Here is a 26,988-nt window from a genome sequence, read left to right as displayed (position 1 = left end):
GTACTTCAGTTCTTGTCTCTCCTTCTGGCTGTTACACAGGAAATTCCCAAACTGGCAAGAATAGATGTGATGCTGGATGTGGATGAGGAATCTCTCATTGAATTCAAAGGCACAAGGAAACTGTTCCATTAACTGCCAAACACACTCAATGAACTGGTCAATCACAGGGGATATCTCCTTTGGATCTCCATCTAAATTGCCATACCTAAAAGAAGACAAGATACATTCAGTTATAACCAGAAATCTTCTCGGAAAAATTAATTAACATTAGTCAAAACAAATACCTTACTTTTATTCTGCAAGTTACATTAGGCATCCATTTCTAAAATCTCAACTGGTGGTGTAATTTTTTTTTACTTAGAAAAAATGATGCTAGATTCATGGAGCAGAATGAAGGCAGAATTCATCAAATGCAAACCAAAACTTCTGACACTTGTTGCATTACAGCTACCAACAGCTGGCAACTCTCTAGACGTGTTTTAATGCTATCAATATACCACAGTAGCATAAGTCATCATATGAATGATGGCAGTGACTTAATGACAAAAACATCCCAGACAGTCATTTAATGGCAGACCATTCCCCAGACCAGAAAACTGAGCAGGAGAGGAACAGAATAACCTTGGCAGAAAACAGTTTAAAGCTGCCCTCTCTTGGTGAAATCTTTGGAAACTGGGAAATGATTACATGCTACTGTGACTGTCAACATCAAACTTGCTGTCTATAAAATGCCTCTTGGAACCACTTGCAATGCAGAAAAAGAGCCTGAAAATAGAACACATTTAGAAGTAAAAAATATTTTGTAAGTCTACATAATAGGAAAGAACATTTTCAATTGATTATTCTGCTTCTCGTTTGTGTGTATGCCAAAGAATGGAATTGCATAAACACCTAAAATTGAAAGCTCTACAGAATCACAGAATTACTGAGGCTGGAAAAGACTTCTGAGATCATCAAGTCCAGCCTGTGACCTAACACTACAACATCAGCTAAACCATGCCACCAAGTGCCACATCCAATCTTAAAGACCTCCTGTGATGGCGACTCCACCACCTCCCTGAGCAGTCCATCCCAGTGCCTAATCAACCTTTCTGTGAGGAAGTGCTTCCTAATGTCTAACCTAAACCTCCCCTGGTGCAGCTTCATACATGCCCTCTTGTGCTGTCACTAGTTGCCTGGGAGAAGAGGCTCAACTATAATGATTGAAAGAAAACATAGCAACAGTGTACTGCAAAGCAAAGCTATCAGTGGTGATTACATTCCATAACTCCTTTCACCACTGACAACAGCTACTTGATAGTATCATATTAAATGTAGTCATTATAGCTGCCTTCCTATACTAATACCTTCAGGGATCCTACAGGAAAGCTGGAGAGGGACTTTTCATAAGGATGTCTAGCAACAGGGAAAGGGGGAATGGTTTTAAGATGAGGGAGAGTAAGTTTAGACTGGATCTTAGAAAGTTCTTCAGTATGAAGAACCTACCTGAAGGGTGGTTGTAGCCAGGAGGGAGTTGGCCTCTTCTCCCAGGCAACCAGCACCAGAACAAGGGGACACAGTCTCAAGCTGCGCCAGGGGAGGTTCAGACTCGAGGTGAGGAGGAAGTTCTTCACCGAGCGAGTCATTCGGCATTGGAATGGGTTGCCCGGGGAGGTGGTTGAGTCATCGACCCTGGAGGCGTTCAAGGGGAGATTGGACGTGGCACTTGGTGCCATGGTCTAGTCATGGGGTCTGCGGTGTCAGGTTGGACTCGATGATCCTCGAGGTCCTTTCCAACCTAAGTGATACTGTGATACTGTGATACTGTGATGAGTGTTGGTGAGACTCTAGGCTGCCCAGGGAGGTTGTGGATGCCTCCTCCCTGGGGGTGTTAAAGGCCAGGTTGGATGAGGCCTTCAGCAGCCAAGTCCAGTTGAGAGACATCCCTGCCCATTGTGGGGGGGTTGAAGGAGGTGATCTGTATGGTGCTTCCAGCCTAAGCCAATCTCTGATTCTATGATCCCTGCCGGAATTTCACAGGTGGTAGGGAGCTGCACAGATTTCCTGGAAGTTTCATTGTGTTTTTTGGAACTAAAACAGATTTAAATACAAATCACCCAATGTAATGCACTTAAACTCCAACATAAAAACAGCTTTTTAAACATTCTTTACAGAATGAAATACAAGAAATAAAAGTGGGGGGGGGGGGGAGGGGGGAGGAGGGAAGTAGGTATTTATCCATGGTCAAATATATAAATGTATCAAACATTTTTATTAGATTATAACATTTTCATAGATGTACAAAATACCTTGTCCAAGTAGATGACTTTCCACTTTACTTTACCTGGTGCAAATCCTACTTTTTCCAGTAGAACAGAGTGTAATAGAAAGAGTATGTTTTATGTAACAGGTAACTCAGAGGGGTGCATAAGATTAAGCATTGTCCTAGAAGACACAGACACTTTGCTGAGCATGGACTTATGTGGGGATTCTTAGCACTGGGCATCTACTGAAAGATCTGCTGGAATCTAAAGGGATTTTGTAAGCCACATATATGCCATTTCCATATCACATGGCTCTCTCAATGTTCACAGCAACTGCAAGACCAGCACTCAGGATTTCCAGTAGTCTTGGAGTGCATGTATAAGAGAAGACTGATATGAAAATATTCCACTTGAGTTTTTCCAGGCAGCTAAATCCTATAGCAGGAGAAAAAGGTATAGCAGTTTCCTGAGGGCATTCTGTTGATATGGCAACAAGGAAGTAAAATCAGGATGGCAGCAGATACTGACTAAATAAAGAGGTATATAGAAAAACCTTAGCACTGCCTTACCTGTGGTTAAATTTGTGGCCAAAAGAAACCCAGTCCTTTTCAATTAGCACCTAAAATAAGAATATTACATTCAGTGTTGTGGAGCAGAGCTGACTCATGTTGAAGCAGGCAGAAGAGTGTTTTAAACAAGCAGTATTGAAATCCCAGTTAATTCTTAGGAAAACCAGAGAAGTGACAAGAAAGAAAGATGTAAGCAAGCAGTGTTAGAATCCCAGATAATTGTCAGAATAAGCACTGCTGCTACCAGCTCAAGACAGAGTAGCACTCTTCATGCATGCAGACAGGATGCCAGTATTTCAGCACACCTTCAATTAGCTTGATTCATCATTTTCCAAAACAGAACCTAAAAACGTTTCAAACATGTTTTTAACGTGTGGCCAGCAACTTGATAAGCATTCCTAGATGCTTTACCAGCTCTGATCTGCTTGAGAAAGGAACTGATTTTCCAACATAATTGCTCATTTCAATCTGGTGCCTGGGAGCACACAATTCTGGCACTCTGAGCTTCACTGAGCTCTGAAAATGAATGTAAATTATTGCTTGTAAGGAAGCTTCTTGGGCTGCAAGAAGATTTCTTGGTCAAAGTTGGGGATAAAAGAAAGTGAGTGTGCAAATGATCCCTACCTCTGACAACATTTCATACAGAAACTGGGAGACTAACTCAGACAAGTAAAAAAGATCCCTTCCTACTTAAAAAAAGCATCTTGAATAAAAATCTACTTTCCATTAAACTCAGAGATACTCATCTTCAATTACATCATAATAATTTATTCACTCTGTGAAAGAGAACCTGCTTACCATTAATCCCTTCATAGTTCTGTAATATGGGTCCAACAGAAGGCTTGCTACAGAGCAAACCTGGGCTGTCCTATCCCAGCCATCAGAGCAGTGAACAAGCACACTCACACCTTCCTCAGCCACAGCCTAAGGATACAGGAAAAGTCAGAAATCTCATAAGCAGGAAGAAAGGCAACGGTACAAGAGGAGCAGTGAGACAGCACAATGTAGAGAGAACTTATTTGGGAACTGGGAAAACTTGTCCATTTTTTGTTTTGGCACAGAATTATGTCGAGTGTTACTTCTTTCAGTTAAAAGTCTTCATCTCATCCTGTCCCATGCAATATGGGGGCTGCAGCCTCATCTGTTTATTCTCCACTACAGAAGGATGTGGGAATCATTTCAATTACAATACATCAATCAGTCAGAGCAAACAACTACAGATTCAGATGCTTTAGTTAATGCTCCAAGTCATCTATCAGCGACAGAACAGCCACACTTGCAGCATGGCTGTAGATTTCTCATTTTGATGGTAATAACAATAATGAAGATATCTATTCCCAGTGTCAGCATGTGTGGTTATTATTACAGCACACTGCATTGTTGATGACAGGTGTGAGAGACTAAAAGTTTGTCTCTGTTGGTGTGACTCAACAAAGATAAAATCACTTGCTGCTTGCCCAGACAATTGCTGATATGTGTTGGGCAGAGCCACTGGAAGGAAGGTGCAAAGACCAATCCTGGATGCAAATCAGCTTGTGATTGCATCGTGATAACACTGGACTACAACAATGGACCCAAGGACCCAGCCATCATGCCTTCAGGGCAAGATAATCTCCACCCATCAAGTACCCTGGGAAGGGTGACACAATGGACTCACCACCTGTTTCCTGATGTGTAAGGAGTGTGGGGGCTTGTCTGGATGGAGACGGAGGAGGCGGAGGCCCCCCTGCCCCCTCCATCCAGAACCTTGCCCAAACACACAGAAATACACAGAAAGATTTCCGAGGGAACGATACCTGGACATTTACCTAAGGATGATTTCCTGGCCCCTGGAATTCCTGAGGGACAATACTTGGATACATACCTAAGGACTAAAAACTGTATAAAAGACTTGAGCAACTACTGGCATGTTAGGGAGAAAAACGGAGATGAAGGAAAACACAGGAGACGGACCATGCCGCTGAGAAGGGAAAGCCGGGACAATGCTGCTCCGGAGAAAAGAGGCTGCCCAGAGGACCACAGCTCTTCTCCAGCCAAAGCCTCAGCACCCTTTCTCTACAGACCCAGGCTGCCCAGAGGACCACAGCTCTTCTCCAGCCAGAGCCTCAGCACCGTTCCTGTACCAACCCAACATCTCCTGCAGCACCTTTCCTCCGCAGACTCAAACTGTCTTGGGGAGGGGGGGGATGAGGGGTGTGGTAATATAATTCCTTTCCTCTTCTCTCTCTCTTTTCTCTCTCCCCCTCTATTTTCTCCCTCTCCCCTTCTTATGTCCCCTTAATTTATGTAATAAATAGTCTAGCTGTTGATATTTTGGCCTTGTTTGTGCCTCTAATTTCACAACACGGGAATATTTAAAAGAACTGTGTCTCCAGACCGAGACAACAGGTTTGTGAAGAAGCCTGTGGTAGTGGTAAATGTCATTATCTACTAAGCAAGATATTGTCAGTATCCACAATGTAAATAACTGTGGAGAGAGGATCCCATTTTATACATAAACACATGAAGAAGAGATCATATTAAGGTCTCCAAAAATATGGTGTTGCATTATTTTTGGAACTTGAGAGTCTATTTTTTTTCTGATTCTAAGGGGTTTGGCCTTTGTCATTTCTAGAGAACTACATTTAGAAAGTAGAGAAATAACAGTTTAGGAAAGACACTGCTTAGATAAACATTTAAGTTAAATTTGGGATTAATAGGGAATGAGCAATAATAATAAATTATACTTATTTATCTCAAGAGACACGTAAATCCTACCAAAATAGAACCCCTGTGGGCAGTAGGCCAACAACTGAGAACTGGGAACCATACAAATAAGAACAGGTCAAAATGCATGACTGAGGAGGCATGAGGTTAGCAAGCATATTGACAAAGGATACATTTTTGGGGCAGTATTTTAAGACTAGCCACTGGGGAAAAGTTGGCAAGAACTAATGTAAACTGTTTGATTTCAATAAGCTAATGAAAGTTAGTAGGGCAGGGAGAAATAAATAGCGTGCATTTATCCCACTGCTGCTGTTGAGCTAAGAAACTACAGCTGCCTGCTGAGCAAGAAGCAGCAAAACCAGAGAAACAATCAGTTACTGAGAGGGGGAACCCATATGGTTGTGTGTAGAAAGTCATGTGAATAAAATGGCCTGTAAGAAATTGTCATAGTGATCTCAAAAATAGGAATTGAAACAGTAAAAGGTAGAGCACGAGGAAGGGGTTAATATTAAAACTACTACCAGCAGATACCATAGATCATAGAATCAATAAGGTTGGAAAAGATCTCAAAGATCATCAAGTCCAACCTGTCACCCAAGACCTCATGACTACTAAACCATGGCACCAAGTGTCACGTCCGGTCAGCGTTACTTTGGGTGGGATTGGGATAAAGAATTTCTTTTCAAAGCTAACAACTGTTTCCTGAAACAATTTTCCAGTATGAAAAGAAGCTACTACACATGGGTTAAGTGAATTTAGCTGGTCATCAACTAGCTGAGAGGGTTAACACAGTAGCTAAGATTCCTATACTACCATGAAAAGAAGTAGTCCTCAAACAGAAACCTTCAGCAAAGAAATGTCCAGTGGAGGAGGCAAGGGAAATAAGGAAAGAAACAATGAGAGTTACTACTGGGGAGTAAATATGGACATTCAAATGCCTGGAATAACAAGATACAGACTAGTAGAGGCCTTAGTACATTTGAATTCTTCAATGAAAAGAACACAAACTGTTTTATTATGTTATCAAAATGTGTACATGACAGCATTTAAGAACCGTCTCTCCTCTTGTAGGAAGCACTGCAAGATGGCATTTTTTTTCAGATAAAACATCAATGAAGACACCAGAAGCTGCCCACAAGCAAATTCAGTCCTCACTTTCTGTGTCTGGTTAATCCAAGTTTTGTTCTCATTTTACACACTTTACCTTTGCAATAAAAATGCCAGCATCCATAATGGCTTTGATATGCTTCAGCCAGCCAGAATTTTCTAGGCCCCACAGAAAATCACTCATTGAAGGCGATTTCAGCTCACAAACTGCAAAATAGGATACATCTTAAATGTCCAGTAATTATGGTCCCTTAAGCTTTCACTGACTGTTTAACCTAAGAGTTATCTCTTCAGATCAGGTATCCCCCACATAAAACTTTTTAAATTAATGGCTACTTTACAATCAAACTACCAGTGAAAAAAGCATATGTTTAAGAAACAAGACTAGGTGAAACTTCACCCAATATGCTGATTTACATTAAAAAGAGAAGCTGTCACAAAGCCTGTTGCAAAGTTTACCAAGTACATCCTTCTGTGCAGTACAGGTTTTCCAAAGCTGTGTGGCAAGTGAAGTTTTCAAACCCTTGAGAGGGGATCTTGTATTTAATGATGAGGAGATTCAGGCTAGATGTGAGGAGGAGGTTCTTCACCATGAGAGTGGTGAAGCCCTGGAATGGGTTGTCCAGGGAGGTGGTCAAGGCCCCGTCCCTGGAGGTGTTTAAGCCCAGGCTGGATGAGGCTCTGTCCAGCCTGATCTAGTGTGGGGTGTCCCTGCCCATGGCAGGGGGGTTGGAACTAGATGATCCTTGTGGTCCCTTCCAACCCTGAATGATACTATGATACTATGACTTGGAAATGGAAGGCATGATTTCTGCTGTGGACAGGCAGACAGCCACCCAACCAATGCCACAGCCTCCTATCCCTAACCACATTTGCTGATGAAGTGCTCTCTGCAACTGCAGACACATCAAACCCAGCCCTCAGCAGCAGGTAATGATGTTTAAGTCAACAGTTCTCCACCTCTGAATGAAACCTTACTAAAACTTAATTTGTAGTCAGAAAGTATTCTGATGCTGAGGAAAAGCCATAATTCATCAAGGAAAAAAGTTTCCTGGAAGAATTCCAAGCTCTATGCTACATTTACTATGAAGTTTCTATCCTTTTGTATTTAATGTCTGGTCTTTAGTATTACAGAGTTTGTGGCATCAGCAGAAAAAAAACCCAAGAGCAATCAGATTATATCTAGTTCAGATACCTCAATCATCAAAGCAATACTCAACAGTATTTGGTGCAATTAATATGCAAAAATAAATTTGTCCCATGTAGAATGATACTGTCTTCTAAGGAAAAAAAAGATATTAAGCAGTATAAGTGACTGAAAGAAAAATCTCATGGCTTTTACTGCCTTAATGTATGATCTGAATTAGTAATGTCTTAGCAGGTCTCTTGTCCTCTGGTTATCTTCTAAAAGACTCAGTGAATTATCACCATTATGACCAATAACATAGCTATAGAATAGAATAGAATAGAATAGAATAGAATAGAATAGAATAGAATAGAATAGAATAGAATAGAATAGAATAGAATAGAATAGAATAGAATAGAACAGAATAGAACAGAACAGAACAGAACAGAACAGAAGATGTTGGAAGAGACCTTCAAGATCATCGTGTCCAACCTATCATCCAACACCACCTAATCAACTAACCCATGCAACCAAGCACCCTGTCAAGTCTCCTGAACACCTCCAGTGATGGCGACTCCACCACCTCACCGGGCAGCCCATTCCAGTGGACAATCACTCTCTCTGTGTAAAACTTCCTCCTGACCTCCAGCCTGAACCTCCCCTGGTGCAGCCTGAGACTGTGTCCTCTTGTTCTGGTGCTGGCTGTCTGGGAGAAGAGACCAACCTCTGCCTGTCTACAACTCCTATTCTCCAGGCTAAGCAGCCCCAGCTCCCTCGGCCTCTCCTCATAGGGCTTGTGTTCCAAGCCCCTCACCAACTTTGTTGCCTTTTTCTGGACACGCTCCAGCAAGTCAACCTCCTTCCTAAACTGAGGGGCCCAGAACTGGACACAGTACTCGAGGTGTGGCCTAACCAGTGCAGTGTACAGGGGCAGAATGACCTCCCTGCTCCTGCTGGCCACACTGTTCTTGATGCAGGCCAGGATGCCATTGGCCCTCCTGGCTGCCTGGGCACACTGCAGGCTCATGTTCATCCTACCATCAACCAGCACCCCCAGGTCCCTCTCTGCCTGCCTGCTCTCCAGCCACTCTGACCCCAGCCTGTAGCACTGCATGGGGTTGTTGTGGCCAATGTGCAGAACCTGGCACTTGGATGTGTTAAATCTCATGCCGTTGGATTCTGCCCATCTGTCCAGCCTGTCGAGGTCTCTCTGCAGAGCCTCTCTACCCTCCAGCAGATCAACTGCTGCCTCCAGCTTGGTGTCGTCAGCAAATTTACTGATGATGGACTCAATGCCCTCATCCAGATCATCAATAAAGATGTTAAAGAGAATGGGGCCCAGCACTGATCCTTGGGGGACTCCACTAGTGACTGGCCGCCAGCTGGCTGTGGCACCATTCACCACCACTCTCTGGGCTTGGCCATCCAGCCAGTTCCTAACCCATCGCAGTGTCCTCCCATCCAAGCCATGGGCTGACAGCTTGGCTGACAGTTTTCTTCAGTGTAATGGGAATTTTGTTTTACAAGCCAGAGTTTCTACCACATCTGCATACATCTGACTATCTCAGCTCTGCTTATTTTAGAGGCAAAATAGCCTAACGTGTCCATACAAAGTCTTGCAATCTTTGTACCTAGGGCCTCTTCCAGATGGCTATTTTAAAAGTAATTTTTGAAGGCCATTTATAAAAATGCACAGATAGCAGCACTGAAAGCAAACAGCTTTTCACATGATTAATGCTCCTGTACAGATGGAAGCATGACCAATTAGTAGCTGAATTCTGGCTGAAGCTCTTGCCACTGTTTGCAGAAGTCCAAGGCAAGGCTGAAATAGTGCTTTGCTCATTCCCACTACCAAATTAGAGTCAATATTTACCATCCACTTCACTGAGCAAAGTTCAGACTTTCCTAAAGGCGTACACTGTATATTTCACACCATTTTGGCTACTGATCTGGACATTAATACTGAATTTGATTATTAATTCAATTATGAGACTTATCCTAAGGGGAAAAGGAGTTTTCATCTCACAGAAAAAGCACCAAAATCTTGGAGAAATGACCTATGTGGACTGTAGAAAATCAAGAGCCCCTGGGCAGAGCTCATAACAATCCAGTGATGCTCCCTTTCCTAGGAGGGCAAGAAGAAGCAGGACACATGGTGGAAACAGCTTCTTCCACCAGCAAAAGTAGCAAAGGGAGATGCTGAACCAGTTTCTCCATTTCTGGCAGGATGGCAATAATAAGAGGAAGGAATAAATGTTCTCAGCCAAAATTGGGCTCTCTTTCTGTCTGATCTGTCACTGAAGTCCAAGGATCAGAGGGCTGCTCTTACATCAGCAACCACTGCTCCTGGCATGAGGGGACGAGAAGCTTGTATTTGCTGTTTAAATACAGAGAGGGAGCATGTGGGGTCATCATCTCAATGCACAACAAATGAGGGTCAAGCCTTTGCTGGCCCCTGGATGTACAGCAAAACCCGCCCCATCACAAATGCCAAACAGCAGCCTCAGTCAGCTCTTGAATTTCTACTGAGAAAAGTCCTTGTGCCAGCATTTTCTGCTAATGTTATAAAATATTTGGAGGAGGTGGTGTGCAGGATCAAAATTATTACAAGGATCTGCACATCCATTTCCAGTACTAATATGTGGCAGCATTCCTGCCTCAACACATACACCTCCAATACTAACATGAGGCAGCATTCCTGCCTCACCACATACACCTCCAATACTAATATGAGGCAGCAGAGACAAAAGTAAAACTTGAATATTTTTTTTCCAGAAGGAAATTCCAGCGTGTTTAAATGTATTTTAATTCCAGGGCCCAGCCAAATCTCAACATTTACAGATTTAACCACTTCACAATTCTGATATACTTTGCCAAAAAGTAGCATTATACAGGAGTAAGATAAATACCATTGCTAGAATTAGCCAGTAAAATCATAAAGCTGAAACCTGGTTTCCTTTATATGCACAAGTCAAGTAATAACTACTGGAAAAAGGGGAAAAAATATGCAACCCCTTACAGGAGAAAAGCATTGCTTGTGCACTGAAAGTCATGAGTTTAAAAACAAAACCAAAGAAAGTGCTTGAAAACCTCAAAAATATGAACTTCATTTCTCTGATTTCTAATCTTATCATCCATGTTGCTAAATGCCAGGTTTCAACACAGCAAATATAAAGCCTGTGGGAAAAAAAAAGAGAAAAAAGCAGATGTTTTGAGCATGTGGCTCATTTAAAAATAGATACTAAGAAGTTATGTCCTGCAGGCAGCCTGAAGAATAGAATAGAATAGAATAGAATAGAATAGAATAGAATAGAATAGAATAGAATAGAATAGAATAGAATAGACCAGACCAGACCAGACCAGGTTGGAAGAGACCTTCAAGATCATCGTGTCCAACCTATCAGCCAACACCATCTAATCAACTAAACCATGGCACCAAGCACCCCATCCAGTCTCTTCCTAAACACCTCCAGTGATGGTGTCTCCACCACCTCCATGGGCAGCACATTCCAATGGCCAATCACTCTCTCTATGAAGAATTTCTTCCTAACATCCAGTCTGAATCTCCTCTGTCACAGCTTGAGACTGCGTCCTCTTGTTCTGGTGCTGGTTGCCTGGGAGAAGAGACCAACCCCCACCTGGCTACAACCTCCCTTCTGGTAGTTGTAGAGAGCAATAAGGTCTCCCCTGAGCCTCCTCTTCTCCAGGCTAAGCAACCCCAGCTCCCTCAGCCTCTTGTAACATGTCAGTTTGGAACATGGGCTTGGGTCATCAGCCTCTGGCAGAAAAAATAATACATAGCACTGTCCCATGCAGCCAGGCTGTTTGTTTACTATTTTATCTTTGATAGTCTTAAGATGAGCAAATAAAGGGACAGGTTTATTCACTTGACCTCTCCTGTGGTCAAACAAGACTTCGTAGTGAACTAAATATCCTTCTTGCTTTCCTTCTTCAGACTAAGGAATTAAGTAAAAGTTGTGAATACTGTGACTCTTTTTCCTGCTTCACATGTTAGTAAAGGTTGTCATAAACTGCTCTTATTTGAAAGGAAGGCATAGGTCTCCTGTTATGGAAAATGTAAGCCCTTCTTAGACCTAAAATTTTCACATTTGCATATAGATGAAGGGAGACAGATGAAGAGTAAAAGAGCAGGGGCAGAGAACTGAATCAAGAACAGCTAGATCAAGATGATCCAGGAGATAACAGAATGTCTTGATGATATACATTAAGTACTGAGACTCTCTGGAGTGGAGTGAGCACAATTTGCTCTTTGCTTGTTAAAAATCAACAAGGGTCAAGGATAGCTTATTTATTCTCACCCATTTCCTGGAAGGCCTCTAAACAGTAATGCACTCCTCACCCTCCCAAAAAAAAAACCCCAAACAACCCCAAATGGCAGTAGAGATGTGCTTATTTGTGCACTGATAATTATCTATAAAGCAATTATTATTGATTTTCATATTTATAAAGCAATTACTACTCATTTCCATGGGATTACGAAGGTAGTGAATGGTTACACCAGCTGACTGTGAGTTTCATAGATAAACGTGATGTGACATGCTCCATACAGGGCATGAGTAAGTTTCAACTGAAATTCACAGTCTAAAATGCATGACTGCCTCAGTGGCTACAGACAAAAAGCAAACCACAGGTTTCCTGAGCTTAAAAAACATAAATCCCTGTATCATCCACTAGCTTCAAAGTTACCTACAAGTGACTATTTTTCATCTTATTCTCAAATTGCAAGAGAAGAGAAAAGAGAAGAGAGGAGAGGAGAGGAGAGGAGAGGAGAGAAGAAGAGAGGAGAAGAGAGGAGAAGAGAGGAGAAGAGAGGAGAAGAGAAGAGAAGAGAAGAGAAGAGAAGAGAAGAGAAGAGAAGAGAAGAGAAGAGAAGAGAAGAGAAGAGAAGAGAAGAGAAGAGAAGAGAGAAGAGAAGAGAAGAGAAGAGAAGAGAAGAGAAGAGAAGAGAAGAGAAGAGAAGAGAAGAGAAGAGAAGAGAAGAGAAGAGAAGAGAAGAGAAGAGAAGAGAAGAGAAGAGAAGAGAAGAGAAGAGAAGAGAAGAGAAGAGAAGAGAAGAGAAGAGAAGAGAAGAGAAGACCAGATTGGAAAAGACCTTTGAGACCATCTAGTCCAACTCATCGATGTATTGAAGTCAAACTAATTTTGTCATTAATGAACATCTGGATTTCACCCATGAAACAAGCTGTACCACTAGCTGCAGTGACACTCTGTTGCACAAACTCCAGGAGCTGTGTACAGCTGCAACAGGTAAGGGTTTCTTTTCGTACCTTCTTACACGGCTGCTGAATTCAGAGCATTACCCTGATTTGTGTGACAGAAGGAGCAAATCATTCCTCTAGATTTCAATAAAGAAGAGCATTACCTTCAAGCATTTTCTGCAGACTGTTTCTCATGACATGGATGTTCTCAATGCCTATGAATTGAAACTTGATGTTGGAGTAGTTGTCTTCATTTTCATATCCCTTCCCTGCTGCTCTGTTTGCCATTGCATTGAGCTGAAAAAAAAAAAAAAAATTAATTAAATAGGCAAAATTGGAGGAAAAGCAGTAGCAAACAGATTCTTTTCACAACAAAGCTCGTGGTCTGCTGCAATAAATCAAAGTGATTGAAGTCAGGGATGAATAGGAAGCATTTATCACAGTGTCAACACAATCAGGGATCCGCTTACAGCCTATTGCAGGGTGCTGGGTCGCTGAGCCTCTGTCCTCTATTTCACACACTTGGAGTGAAATTTCATAGTTTCATAGATTCATTCAGGGTTGGAAGGGACCACAAGGATCATCTAGTTCCAACCCCCCTGCCATGGGCAGGGACACCCCACACTAGATCAGGCTGCCCAGAGCCTCATCCAGCCTGCTCTTAAACACCCCCAGGGACTGGGCCTTGACCACCTCCCTGGACAACCCATTCCAGGGTCTCACCACTCTCATGGTGAAGAACCTCCTCCTCACATCCAGCCTGAATCTCCCCACCTCCAGCTTCATTTCGTCATCAATGAGGTTAGACATAAAACTCCCTCAGCTTATGCATGGCTCCTCTGCAAGAGCCTAAAGGTTTTCATTTGTATTTAAAAGGCTATTCTATTTTTTTATCAGAATATGTTTACTGGCAGAATATACCCAGGAGGTGGCAGTGTCTTATCTGCCATGCCCCTGTTTCAAAACATGTACACTATAAGGTTGCCCTAGTTACTGTGTTTTACTGCTCAAAACAGCCAAAAGTTAATACAGCTTACTTCTCTGAAGCTTGGAATAGTGAAGAGAGAGTTGGAGTAGTTTTTTCCTAAATTTATAGTATCTTGGCTCTAGTTAAGACCACAAAAGATTTGAACTGGCAAAATTACCACAAATATTTTTCATCTGCAATGCAGTGTTATCAAATATTTTGCTGTGCTTCAGCAAAAAAAAACCAAACCCCATTCAGCTGGAAGCTAGAGTTTTGTCTTTGAATCTTTCACTTGGTTCCTGGCATGGGAAACTCACCAAATGCTTCTTTAGTTCTGTTTTCCCAAGTGTAAAATTAAGGGATTTTTAAACACTTATTTCCCCCCACTTTTGACATGCTTGAGGAAAAGAAAAATATCTGCCAAGCCCCTTTTGCCAGATTTTCATTTGGGGCTGAAAACTAAAGCTGATAGAAACTAATCAACTACTTTTAGTTTATTACCCTATCTATTATTTTTTTTCCCCCTAAAATCTCACTGTCCAGTAGGAAGAAATTGTCTATTTGATTAAGTCCCTGCTCTTCTATGAAAGGCACAGAGTAAGGTTGGGGAACCTTTTTTTCCCAAGAAACATGGAGGCTACAGGAGTAACAGAGCAGCCCACACTGCAGAACCTCCACACCTCCAAGCACAACTGACAGCTTCTGCTCAGGAAATACTTAAGAATGAAATAACAATGAATATTGCATATTCAAAGTGGAGGGCACTAAACAAGGCTCTTGGAAGCATCAGTTGGACAAATTGCATGGGACAAAAAGTGACTCATCTTCATTGCAGTGAGAGCCCATGCTCATCAAAAATCAAAACAAAGTATCTCCTAGGCATTACCCAGGGTACAAGAGGTTGGGCAGATGACTCCATCTCAGTCTGTTTCCCTGTATCTCAGGCAGTACTACTGATTTGCTGCTTCCCTGGTCACTTCTGAAATTCACAGCAGTATACTTCAGTACTTGCCTAATGGTACCATGGGATCTACAGGAATGTGTCCCTTCCTGATCTCTTCCATACCAAACACACATACTCCAGATTAATTTAAATTTAGAGCCAAATGCATGCAACTGAGTAGGACTGGTTGCCTGCTGCCAACTTACCTCCAAATAAGATGAACAAGTTGAGCTTTTGGCTTTTTCACATCCTATGTCAAAACAGATTTTCATGGACTGAATTTGACCTTTCAGCTTTCAAAGGAAAGGGCTGAAGACTAGAAACTTTTTGGGCCACTATAATGTCATTTTAGATGCAAAGTTAATCAGGTAGATGAGGCCAGTTTTCAGTTCTTTAATTCTGTCTAATTTGATGTGTAAAGATAGGGGATCTTTCACCGTCTTCACACTTTCTAGCACATCCACTCCCACGAGCAGAACTCAGCAGTGGGAACTCATAGGTGCATTTGTGGACCACCATTAGGAACTGAAGCACTGCATGGCAAACAACACTGCCTGACAAACCTGGTGGCCTTCTATGAGCAGGTGACAAAATTAATAGCTAAGGGGTGAGCAACTGATGTCATTTACCTGGACCTGAGCAAAGCCTTCGACACTGTCCCGCACCACATCCTGGTCTCAAAACAGGTCACACACGGGTTTGATGGGTGGACCACTAGATGGATAAGGAACTGGCTTGATGGCCACACCCAAAGAGTGGCTGTCAATGGCTCCATGTCCCAGTGGAGGCCAGTGACAAGCGGAGTCCCTCAGGGATCAGTCCTGGGACCAGGCTTGTTCAACATCTTTGTGGGGGACATGGACAGTGGCATTGAGTGCACCCTCAGCAAGTTTGCTGATGACACCAAGCTGTGTGGTGCAGCAGACACGCTGGAGGGAAGGGAGGCCATCCAGAGGGACCTTGACAGGCTGGAGAGGTGGGCACAAGCCAAACTCATGAGGTTCAACAAGAGCAAGTGCAGGGTCCTGCATCTGGGTCGAGGCAATCCCAGGCACAAATCCAGGCTGGGCAGTGACTGGCTGGAAAGCAGCCCTGAGGAGAGAGACTTGGGGGTGCTGGTGGACACGAAGTACCTGGAGTACTGTGTCCAGTTCTGGAGCCCCTATTACAAGAGGGATATGGCCATGCTGGAACATGTACAGAGAAGGGCCACGAGAATGATCAGAGGGCTGGAGCACCTCTCACCTCTCCTATGAGGACAGACTGAAGGAGTTGGGGCTGTTCAGTCTGCAGAAGAGAAGGCTCCGAGGTGACCTAATTGTGGCCTTCCAGTATCTGAAGGGGGCCTACAGGAAGGCTGGGGAAGGACTTCTCAGGATCTCAGGTAGTGATAGGACTAGGGGGAATGGAATGAAGGTGGAGGTGGGGAGATTCAGGCTGGAGATGAGGAGGAGGTTCTTCACCATGAGAGTGGTGAGACCCTGGAATAGGTTGTCCAGGGAGGTGGTTGAAGCCCTGTCCCTGGAGGTGTTTAAGATCAGGCTGGACGAGGCTCTGGCCAGCCTGATCTAGTGTGAGGTGTCCCTGCCCATGGCAGGGGGGTTAGAACTAGATGACCCTTGTGGTCCCTTCCAACCCTGACTGATACTATGACACTATGGATTTCATGGTACAACAGAAGGAACAATACTCTAAGATAGAAATCTAGTAAAACAAACAAACAACCCCCCCAAAAAAAAAACCCTAAATCCAACCAACACTTTTCTTTTACTCAGGTCTTGTGTAAAACTTCTTTTAACTTGTAGTAAGCAATTGAGGAAAAAGCACAGGCATAACAAACTTCTTGTGTATCAACCAGCAGTCTGCTGATGTTTTGACTACCAATGAACAATTGAAAAAAAAAAAGAAAAAAGATCCAGCCTGTGAACAGCAAAAGTCCTTTAAGGACAGAGTCCTCCGTGTGACTTGCTAGAAAGATACAAATTATCTGCTGAATCCTAATCTTTCTCTTTTGAAGTGGACATCAGTGTTCTAGTATAAACAAACTGAAGCAGTCCCTTTCTGCAATAGCATACAGCTTCAGGAAGGAAGATCTGTACACTGAGTCTAAGCCACCACAAACCCCTGCAACCCTGAATGAGAAGTACCTAGTCTCTAACTGAGCTAATCCCCAGTACAATAAATGCTAGTAACTGTCTCTGCAGCAGATGAGTTTTACCACAGAAATCCTTAATAGATAGCCCTCTTTAAAAGGAAATAAATATAAGGTTAAAATTGCAAAGCCTTCTGACATTTATTTTAAATATTATCAGCTGCTAAACTTTGCAGCTGTCACAATATTTACTAACAAGTTTTCCACATCACCTACCAGAATTCCATCTGTTGCTCTTTAAGTAGTTGCAAAGCTCTCTAAACTGTGCCTGTCTTTGCTTAATCTCAGGGAATATGAGGATACAGCCTCTAAAGAGAGCATACCCCACTTGCCAGCTTTTCTGTCATCTTCTGTAATGTGGAGGATAACTGAGTCTTTTCTTTTTATAAAGAGTTATAAAATAATTTTATGTATTCATAAATAGTAAGTTTATATTAGCTACTTCTAAGCAAGGAGAAAATGACAGTAGCCTAAGTAAAGTTCTGCATATGATCATCCTGGTACATTTACATCAAGTGGAAACAAGATTTCCTCTGCAGACAAATCTTTTGTTTTGAAGATTATCAAACATAACCAGGGACAGCACATGAAGAGTATTTGGGAGTGCTGAATTGAAGTGCCCATCAACATCCATAATCTTGGCAAGGAAACAGTTTGGATGGGAGAAGCAGCATGTAGTTTTTTAGCTTCTAAGAGCAGTGGGAAACTTCCCACCACCTTTGATATCCCTACTTACATATTTTTTAAAGCTTTCCCAAGGAATACTAGGAACAGCTTGCACTGACGCCTATCACTTCCTACCTGTTTCAGGTTTATATATCCATTAGGAGGTGCAAAACTGCAACAAGACTCTATTTGGCACCTGGGGTCACAGGAGCATTACCACATCAGTCCACTCCTGCAGCATGGAGAGACAAGTAGGAACCTGTGTATACAAATTTCTTTATGTCAAAAGTGTTTTAAACAGAGAAGCTCAATGAAAGCACTCTGTGTCTCCTAACTGCCTCCTAGTGCTGCCTCCGGAAGGAGCCAGTGCTGCCTCCGGAAGGAGCCAGTGCTGCCTCCTGAAGGAGCCAGTGTGCTGCTGGAAATATGCTGTTGATTGTGGCTGAGCAGGCCAGTTTGACTCTCTCCACTTAAAGTACAGGCCTTTACAGAAGATATCTCACCAAAGTCCTCTACCAGAAAAGTTTACAGGATGGGACCTTCTTGTTGATATCTTGCAAAACATTATTAATGACCAAATCAGTAAATTGTTAGTAAGAAAGCCCATCAGTGAGCAATCTCCGTTTTTAGGGGAGAATAAAAAAAGATACAAGCACAGTGTAAAAAAAAAAGTAATTATTTAAAGGATAAAAAACATGAGCAAGGCTTCTAGTCAGATTCCCCTGATAAATCCTGATTTACCTCTGGGGTTACACAAGTGCAGCTGAGAATTATGGTCAGTCACTTAGACTGTGCATCTTCCCTGATGTATTCAAACCAGATTCAGTCTTGCTATGTGCAAGAGATTTAATGTACTTACTTTGGGCCGAGTGTCAACAACATATATGAAATCGCTTCCTGGATTTGCTTTCCTAATGGCTTGGAGCATCTGTTCATCCTCAAGGCATCGAGCACTAAAGCCAGATAAAGGCTGGCTGCTTCTGCATATGGAGGCCTGCAGAAAAAGCAACCAAACCACCCCAACACAATTATTAAGCAGAAATTATTTAACATCCAGAAGCATTTACCAGATATGCTCATTAGATGTTTGCATAGGTGTTCAGTTACATGGGAAGGGCAGAATTGAAATTACACAACTCCATTGGTTCAAGTATTTTCTTGAATCCAGGTTTCAAACTATTTTAAATATAGTATTTCCCTAATGTGGAGTAACTTGGGAAAAGGTGGTCTCTAGAGGATGTAATGAATACAGTATCACAGTATCACAGTATAACTAAGGTTGGAAGAGACCTCGAGGATCATCGAGTCCAACCTATCAACACAGATCCCATGACTAGACCATGGCACCAAGTGCCACATCCAATCCCCTCTTGAACACCTTCCAGGGACGGTGACTCCAGCACCTCCCTGGGCAGCCCGTTCCAATGACGAATGACTCGCTCGGTGAAGAACTTCCTCCTCACCTCGAGTCCAAACCTCCCCTGGTGCAGCTTGAGACTGTGTCCCCTTGTTCTGGTGCTGATTGCCTGGGAGAAGAGACCAACCCCCTCCCGGCTACAACCACCCTTCAGGTAGTTGTAGAGGGCAATGAGGTCTCCCCTGAGCCTCCTCTTCTCCAGGCTAAACAATCCCAGCTCCCTCAGCCTCTCCTCATAGGGCTTGTGCTCAAGGCCTCTCCCCAGCCTTGTTGCCCTTCTCTGGACACGTTCAAGTGTCTCAATGTCCTTCTTAAACTGAGGGGCCCAGAACTGGACACAGTACTCAAGGTGCAGCCTAACCAAAGCAGAGTACAGGGGCACAATGACTTCCCTGCTCCTGCTGGCCACACTATTTCTAATGCAGGCCAGGTTGCCATTGGCCTTGTTGGCCACCTGGGCACACTGCTGGCTCATATTCAGGTGGCTGTCGATCAGTACCCCCAGGTCCCTCTCTGTTTGGGAGCTCTCCAGCCACTCCGACCCCAGCCTGTAGCTCTGCATGGGATTGCCATAGCCAAAGTGCAGCACTCGGCACTTGGACTTGTTGAATGCCATCCCATTGGATTCTGCCCATCTGTCCAGTCGGTCGAGGTCCCTCTGCAGAGCCTTTCTACCCTCTAACTGACTAACATCTGCTCCTAACTTGGTGTCGTCTGCAAACTTGCTGATGACTGACTCTACCCCCTCATCCAGATCATCAATGAAGATGTTAAAGAGTATATGACACTGCAATCACAAGAACATTAATAGAACATAAAGAATGGAGCCTTTTGCATTGTCACTTATGCTTTACCAGTTATGATACTGACTACATCCAGCTTATTACCAATGCATGACTTACTAAACAGCCAGGAAACAAAATGCATAATGTGCAGCTAGATCACTGATGGCGGTGTATTTTCAGCACTGCCTCTGGAGAAAGACCTTGCTGCATTGGAAGTGGGTCAGGCAGCCTGACTCCTGGAGTAAATTTATTAATCTGTGCTACTGAAGAATGCAAGAGTGTTCCTCCATAGACCCATCAGGAACAGATGAGCCTGAGGAAGAAGGAACAGAAAGCAACCCAGAAGTGGGTTGTATTTCTGCCAGGTAGAGAACAGATAGACTTGTAGAGAGCAAGGGACTAATACACACACTTTCTAGGCACCAAATGTAAGCATGAAGAGAATCTGCCTGCTGAAGGTCATGACCCATGCAGACTGGCATACAATTGTTTATCACTGTGAGAAAGGATATGCTCTTTTTCAGCCAAGTAGCTGGTCAGTAAAACATGGATCTATAAAACAGATACCCTGAGTTGTGTGAGAGTTCATACTTAGTTAATAGCTTTTGCAAATGGATGATTAGCTGTCTAGAGTCTTGCCTGCTGATCAGTGAATAGAATAGAATAGAATAGAATAGAATAGAATAGAATAGAATAGAATAGAATAGAATAGAATAGAATAGAATAGAATAGAATAGGAATAGGAATAGAATAGACCAGGTTGGAAGAGACCTTCAAGATCATCGCGTCCAACCTATCATCCAACACCACCTAATCAACTAACCCATGCAACAGCACCCTGTCAAGTCTCCTCCTGAACACCTCTTTGTTGCTCCTTTGCATGAAGCAAAAGGTACATATGAGTATGTCCACAATCTGACATTTTAATAGGAAAAAAAAGACATTTCTCTCACATTCAACCATAGTGTAGCACACACAAGGCAGATATAGACCTCAAGAGCTGTGGATGAAGGTTGGGATTCAGGAAAACCATGGGCTGGAGCACATTGCATCATACCATCCTGGGGGCCCCATTAGGCTAAGATATGTGCCAGGACCACGGTCAAAGAATGGCTTATCTGTCCAGTCAGACTTGATGTTAAGATCATGCTTAGCCTGGTCTGAAGAAATAGCTGCACTACCAGTACTGCAAAACCAGGAAGATAAGCTGACCTAGTGACCGTTAGCTGACCAGATGCAGACCTAAGTGACCTAGTGATATTGTAAGTGCAAATCACTACCCATGACTCCATGAAAAGACCACCTCATGCAGACCCAAGCCAATTGCTTAGGACAAGCACATATGTTCGTAGAATTTATTGGGTTATGTTTAAGCGCAGGGCAAGAGATGAAGTCATGAGGTTATTTCACAGGCTGAACAGAGTTTTATCTTATATTCAGACAGAGCCTGTAAGATGCAGAGTGAGATGTCACACCCTCATTGAATTTTTAACTACTAAAGGGCTACAGGAAAGTTCTGAATACGAAAGGTTGAATGAGTGACACCCATCTCCCCTTGCACGTAGGAGACTTCTCAACCTGCTGTCACCATAGCTGTTCAATGTCTACCCTCAGAAATCTTACCCCACTCTTCCCTGTTACTGTATTACCTGGCAAATCACTCCAACCTCCAAACTCACTCACTCCTACAGGAAAAGTGAGACTCTTGAACATGCTATTCAGCCAAAACTTGGTAGTTCTGTCACCCATCCTTTTGGGTCTATTCATAGACCTTTTCTTGAGAGGCTATTCATGGTTCTTTAATTGTTGCAAGTACAGTTTTCCTCCACCTTGACTTGCTCTCAGTCACAGAATCACAGAATTGTCAGGGTTGGAAGGCACCACAAGGATCATCTAGTTCCAACCCCGCTACCATGGGCAGGGACACCTCACACTAGATCAGGTTGCCCAGAGCCACATCCAGCCTGGCCTTATAAACCTCCAGGAATGGGGCTTCCACCACCTCCCTTGGCAAACTGTTCCAGTGTCTCACCACCCTCATGGTGAAGAACTTCTTCTTAACATCTAACTTAAATCTATCCTCCTCTAGTTTGGATCCACTCAATCTAGTCCTATCACTACCTGACACTCTAAAAAGTCCCTCCCCAGCTTTCTTGTAGGCCCCCTTCAGATACTGGAAGGCCACAATAAGATCTCCTTGGAGAGTTCTCTTCTTCAGACTGAACAACCCCAACTCTCTCAGCATGTCCTCATAGGAGAGGTGTTCCAGCTCTCTAATCATCCTCACGGCCCTTCTGTCTGTGGCTTTTCTTACCAGAAGAACTCTGAAAGCAAGGCCAAAATAAACAAACACTTCAAAGCTACAAAAACACACTTACATTGTTATTCTTGCAGTAGTAGGAAAGAGCTGGGAAACGCCTTCGGCTTCGGAATTTAGAGCTCCCCACTATGATGTGTGCAGTGGCAGACTTTGGTACATACACTTCCGTAGGGTAGGAGTCACAGACCTGTCAAAGGAAACTGCTTATTTGGACTACAAGATACATGTAACATTATTTAGTCTACAAAAACAAAATACCAAAGAACTCTAATCTCAGGGAACATTCTATCATTATTACATACTCATCACTGACATGTCTTTTGAAGCAGGAAAGTATTCATTCTTACTTAGAGATGGCAAAATTGGAACAGAATGGTTGAAAGGCAAAGGTTAATTCATGACTCATTGAGAACAGATAGGTAGCATGCATTTACATCAGAAAAAACTCAGCATGATGTACAACAAGGTCATATTTCAACTGCAGTTTCCTCTGTAGCAGAGTTTGGAAGTAAAGATGGGAGTGGGTGAAGGTCTCAAACACCTCTGTTATACTGAGAGAACACTATAGAGACAAACATTCCAGCAAATATGGCAATAACATGTAAAGAAAATTTGCAAAACCGAGGGCTTGGGGAAAAGAAATTAATCTGTATGAAATAAGGGCACCAAAGGCAAGCAGCTCTGACAATGCCTACCACTTCTGAAAGGAACCAAAGGAGTTTGCAAAAGATCCCAGAATTTTCCATGGAGGCGAGTGAGATCCTGGTCTAACTTCCTTTTCTTGATACTGTCTGTGGCATTCTGGCTGGGGTCAAAAGGATATCACTCTGGGATTTTCTGGATGACTAAAGGAATTAGGAAGCCCAGGAATAAATTGGGGTTTTCTTCTGAGAGAGTCAGAGATACGTGATGAAGGATAAAGAAAAGGAAGGGCTTGTGGTTACAGATGCTGCTGTGCTGAGATCAGTTTTATTCATGATGCTATTTTCCCTACACTTTATCTTAAAAGAGGACATTTTTTTTTCCCACTTGTTTTAAAGAAAAGAAAACAAGCACTGATAGCACATTCAGTCTTCCCAGGCCTTCCTTAACATGGATATGTTCCATCAACAAAGCCAATGGAGTGCACGATCAAACTCCTTTCAAAAATACTTTGGTCATTAATTCTCACAATGAATTAATGTTCTAGGGACTTCTGTCACACAAGAATGAACTAGGCAGGACAGCAGGCAACTAGGAAGGTATATGACCTGCCAAATGACAGTGAAAAACACCAGCAGTCAATCACAGCAGCTTCAAAAGTACTGTGAAGGTAGCCATCAAGCAAAAAAACCCACTGCCAAACTCAACATTTCAAGTACTTTTTTTCCTCTTCAGATGAATGTGTAGTAATTTTATATGACCTTATATGTCAGGAAAGTGCTCATTCAGATACACAACATTAGATATGATTAAAACTTTTCTCCAAGCAGGCAAGTACTGACATTTAAAGCACTGTGGATATGTTTTCGGTGCCTCGTTTCCATATGCGTTAAATGAAGCCAGATCCTTCCTCCCGTTTTGTATGTGCTCTTTCATGTGCAAGAGTGGAAGAACTGCACCTTACTACATGTGTACAGAGCTGAGCACCAAGGGATCCTGCAAAGTGCTATGGTAGTCCTCAGAAAGACTGCTGATTTACTTTACAGTCTCTCTAACAGAAGAAAATCACAACTCACTCCATAGTCTCTGTTTACATCACTAATCTGCCAATAGCTGTTTGGAATACCCATCCGATTGTATTCTTCACTGAGGTCCACAAGCTTCCAGCCTTGTTCTCGTTCTTCTTTGTCCAGTTTTGGGTTGAATGAGAAACAATACAGCTCTTCATATTTCACTGGAAAAACAAACAAACAAACAACCCCCCCCAAAATTAAACAGTAAACCAGTCCAGATTTCTCCTCCTGAAAGCACGCTTCATAAACCAGAACTTGGCATTGTCCTTTCTGTAGTTTCTTTTAAAATAACATGCTTTACTATATAAAGGAACAGATCCAGCTTTACAGAAATTCTTCACTTTTATTTTGATTATCTCTTTCACAAGTTTAGTTTAAGTAATATTTGCTTTTGAAATTTTCATTAATTTGCTTGTATACCCCCCCAAAAAAAAGTATAAACATAAGGAAAGAAAACTTCATGTTAACTCTGTCAGGAAAGTACTGAAAGTCAACAAAATCATGTCTGAAAGTCAACAAAGTCATGTGTAAGGAGAAGCAAAAGAATGATTTGCACATTTTCTGACAGTTTAAGCTCTTCTTTCCCTATTCTCTCATTCCAAACTTCTGTCATGGCACAGATCAGGAAGACAGCCTGGTTTATTCCTCACTTGCTAACAAAGTTTTAGCATAATCCACAGATTCAATCTGAGCTTTTTGTAATAAAGTGCTTTTGGTAGCAATCTGAGCTCTTGTTTTCTCTGCTTAGTTGTCAGAAGCATTTGGATTTTCTCTCCAAGTGGACCTGCTGTTCACAAGCCTATTGTTAGCCATTAAGAATCCACCTACTAAAAGATATCCAAGGTATTTATGACTGAAGTCTGCCTCAACATTACAAGTATTATTCAATGAAGGTATCCCTAACTGGTAACACAAATTTTCAAGTACTAATAGTCAGTGCCTTAAAGCTCAGTTATCACCTCCTTGCCAGTATTTATCATCTTTTACAGTTATTTTGCCATGAGCAGCTATAATCCTGCTATTACAGCTGTAGTAACTGCTAGAGTCAACTTGTTTCACCAAATGGCAAAAAGGTCAAATTAGCTGACAGCTTGACCTTATTAAAATGCTATTAACAACTAACAAACATAAAATCAAACACAAATTTGTCCCTTTAGTGTAACTAGGACATCAGATGGCATAGATTGGCATTAATCCAGTACACAGCATGGGCTTCATTCAGGTTCCCCTATGGTGGAATGAAAAGAACATAACACATGTTTAACAAAGCTTTTTTCCTTAACCTGCAAAGGACAAAGATGTACAAGTACATTTCTTATGTTATATTCTCCTTCTTCAGGACAAGGATTGACTTTTGTGCCAGTTTCCTTCCCATACCTGGCCGTGCCAGACGTATCAGAGATATATAAACATCATGGCAGTCTCGTTCCTGAGGGATGACCAACTGGATGACCTGGAAGTTCTTGCAGCGGATCAGCAATGGGCAACCAGTGGCAGTGGTGGCCTGCTTCTCAATAGAGGAGATTTGACTATGAAGAACCTGTGAGGGAATTGAAAATGGTTATGCCAAGTGATTCAAGCTTTTAGGAAGAAAAGTAAGTATGCATAATGATGTGTCAGAGCAGGCACAGTAGCTTCCACTACTGTTTCAGAAAGACCCCACACTCTTGTAGTTTGGTTTGTGTCTCCAGCTTCAGGCTCCTCAGCATCACCTGAAACATTGCCTGCAGACAAAGAATCACTTCTGGACTGTTTCAACTGCTCAGATATTAGCCTGGTCATGCTATTCAAAGCTTTCTACTTGTTTGCTTCAGTGTCAGCTAGCAGTTCTCAGAAAAGGATTTTGTTTCATCTATTTAGTATTCCTAAGGTTGGAAGGGACCTCAAAGATCATCAAGTCCAACCTGTCACCCCAGACCTCATGACTAGAGTAAGGAGGACACTACTGCCCACTGCAGGCTTTGAACTCACAACTTTCCCATTAAGGGTCTGATGCACTACCAACTGAGCCACTTGAAGGACTTTGAGCCACTTGAAGGACTTGAGCCACTTGAAGGACTTATGACTGCACAGTGAAAGCATCGAGTAGATAAATTTAAAATGCTGGGCCTCTTCACTGACTGTCCTGATACAATTTTAAACATTGCATCAGGTGAGATGAAATATTGTGATAAAAACCTGGAGGGTGATAGAGGAAACAAAATAGGATGGAGTTAATGGACAAAATAGGAGGGACAAAAATGGACAAAAAATTCAAAATTAAGCTCCATAAAAGACTCTCAAACTAGATAACTCAAAGTATTACATTATGAAAAGGAGGAAAAAATGCTAACACTTTGCTGAGGGTACTGGTATTCTTCAGTCTGGAGAAAAGGAGGCTGATGGGAGACTCCTTACTCTTTACAACTACCTGAGTGGAGGTTGGAGCCAGGTGGGTGTTGATCCATTCTCCCAACTAAAAAGTAATAGGATGAGAGGAAATGACCTTAAGTTACACCAGGGCATTATATATCGGACATTAAAAGAAACTTCTTCACTGATAGGGTTGTCATACACTGGAATAGGCTCCCCAGGAAGGTGGTTGAATCCCCATCCCTGGAGGTGTTTAGAAGAAGCAGATATGTTTTGCCAAAGGACATGGTTTAGTACCAGAGTTACATAATGGTTGAACTCTATGATCTTAAGGGTGTTTTCCAACCAAAACAACTCTATGATTCTACAACAACAAAATCACTGATCCAGCACAAGCTGCTAGGGAAAGAGGCAAGAGCTGGCTGAGCCAAGGTAATAATTCACATTCGAAGTATTTCTCTGCAGTTCTTCCTGGATGACAGGAGCAACGCTGTACCTAACAGAAGCTGCTTCTCAGTCAATCACATCTGGTATTCATACAGTGAAGACCCTTCTACTCTTACTCTGTTGCAATATACAGAATCCATTCAAAATTTTCAAAAATGACCAGGCTGGGAGTTCACAGGCTTTGAAGTTATAAGAGCATCCACATGAACTAATTTACTGCATTGCAACTGTTTTGCAAGTTATATTCAAATTAC

The 26,988-nt window shown here is 42.5% G+C and overlaps 1 protein-coding gene across 3 annotated transcripts in view; it reads right to left on the bottom strand.

The window, feature by feature from the left end:
- MTMR7 (myotubularin related protein 7) overlaps nucleotides 1-26,988 on the bottom strand; it is a 51,635-nt gene that overhangs the window by 7,169 nt on the left and 17,478 nt on the right. For 2 of the 3 annotated variants that reach the window (XM_068137501.1, XM_068137499.1), the window contains exons 3-11: nucleotides 25,313-25,475; nucleotides 23,939-24,096; nucleotides 22,279-22,407; nucleotides 18,558-18,692; nucleotides 13,135-13,267; nucleotides 6,723-6,832; nucleotides 3,611-3,736; nucleotides 2,813-2,862; nucleotides 5-205 (exon numbers count right to left, since the gene is read on the bottom strand). In XM_068137501.1, coding sequence (XP_067993602.1) covers nucleotides 5-205; nucleotides 2,813-2,862; nucleotides 3,611-3,736; nucleotides 6,723-6,832; nucleotides 13,135-13,267; nucleotides 18,558-18,692; nucleotides 22,279-22,407; nucleotides 23,939-23,992 — 938 coding nt within the window. In that variant the 5' untranslated portion in view covers nucleotides 23,993-24,096; nucleotides 25,313-25,475. The remainder of the gene's footprint in view (nucleotides 1-4; nucleotides 206-2,812; nucleotides 2,863-3,610; nucleotides 3,737-6,722; nucleotides 6,833-13,134; nucleotides 13,268-18,557; nucleotides 18,693-22,278; nucleotides 22,408-23,938; nucleotides 24,097-25,312; nucleotides 25,476-26,988) is intronic. The other variant, XM_068137500.1, reaches the window with a different exon arrangement.

This window comes from Melanerpes formicivorus, unplaced genomic scaffold (genome assembly GCF_026170545.1).
Source record: "Melanerpes formicivorus ecotype bairdi unplaced genomic scaffold, bMelFor1.0.p_v2 SCAF_4, whole genome shotgun sequence".
NCBI classification, from domain to species: Eukaryota; Metazoa; Chordata; class Aves; order Piciformes; family Picidae; genus Melanerpes; species Melanerpes formicivorus.
This window is presented reverse-complemented; position numbering and strand designations above follow the sequence as displayed.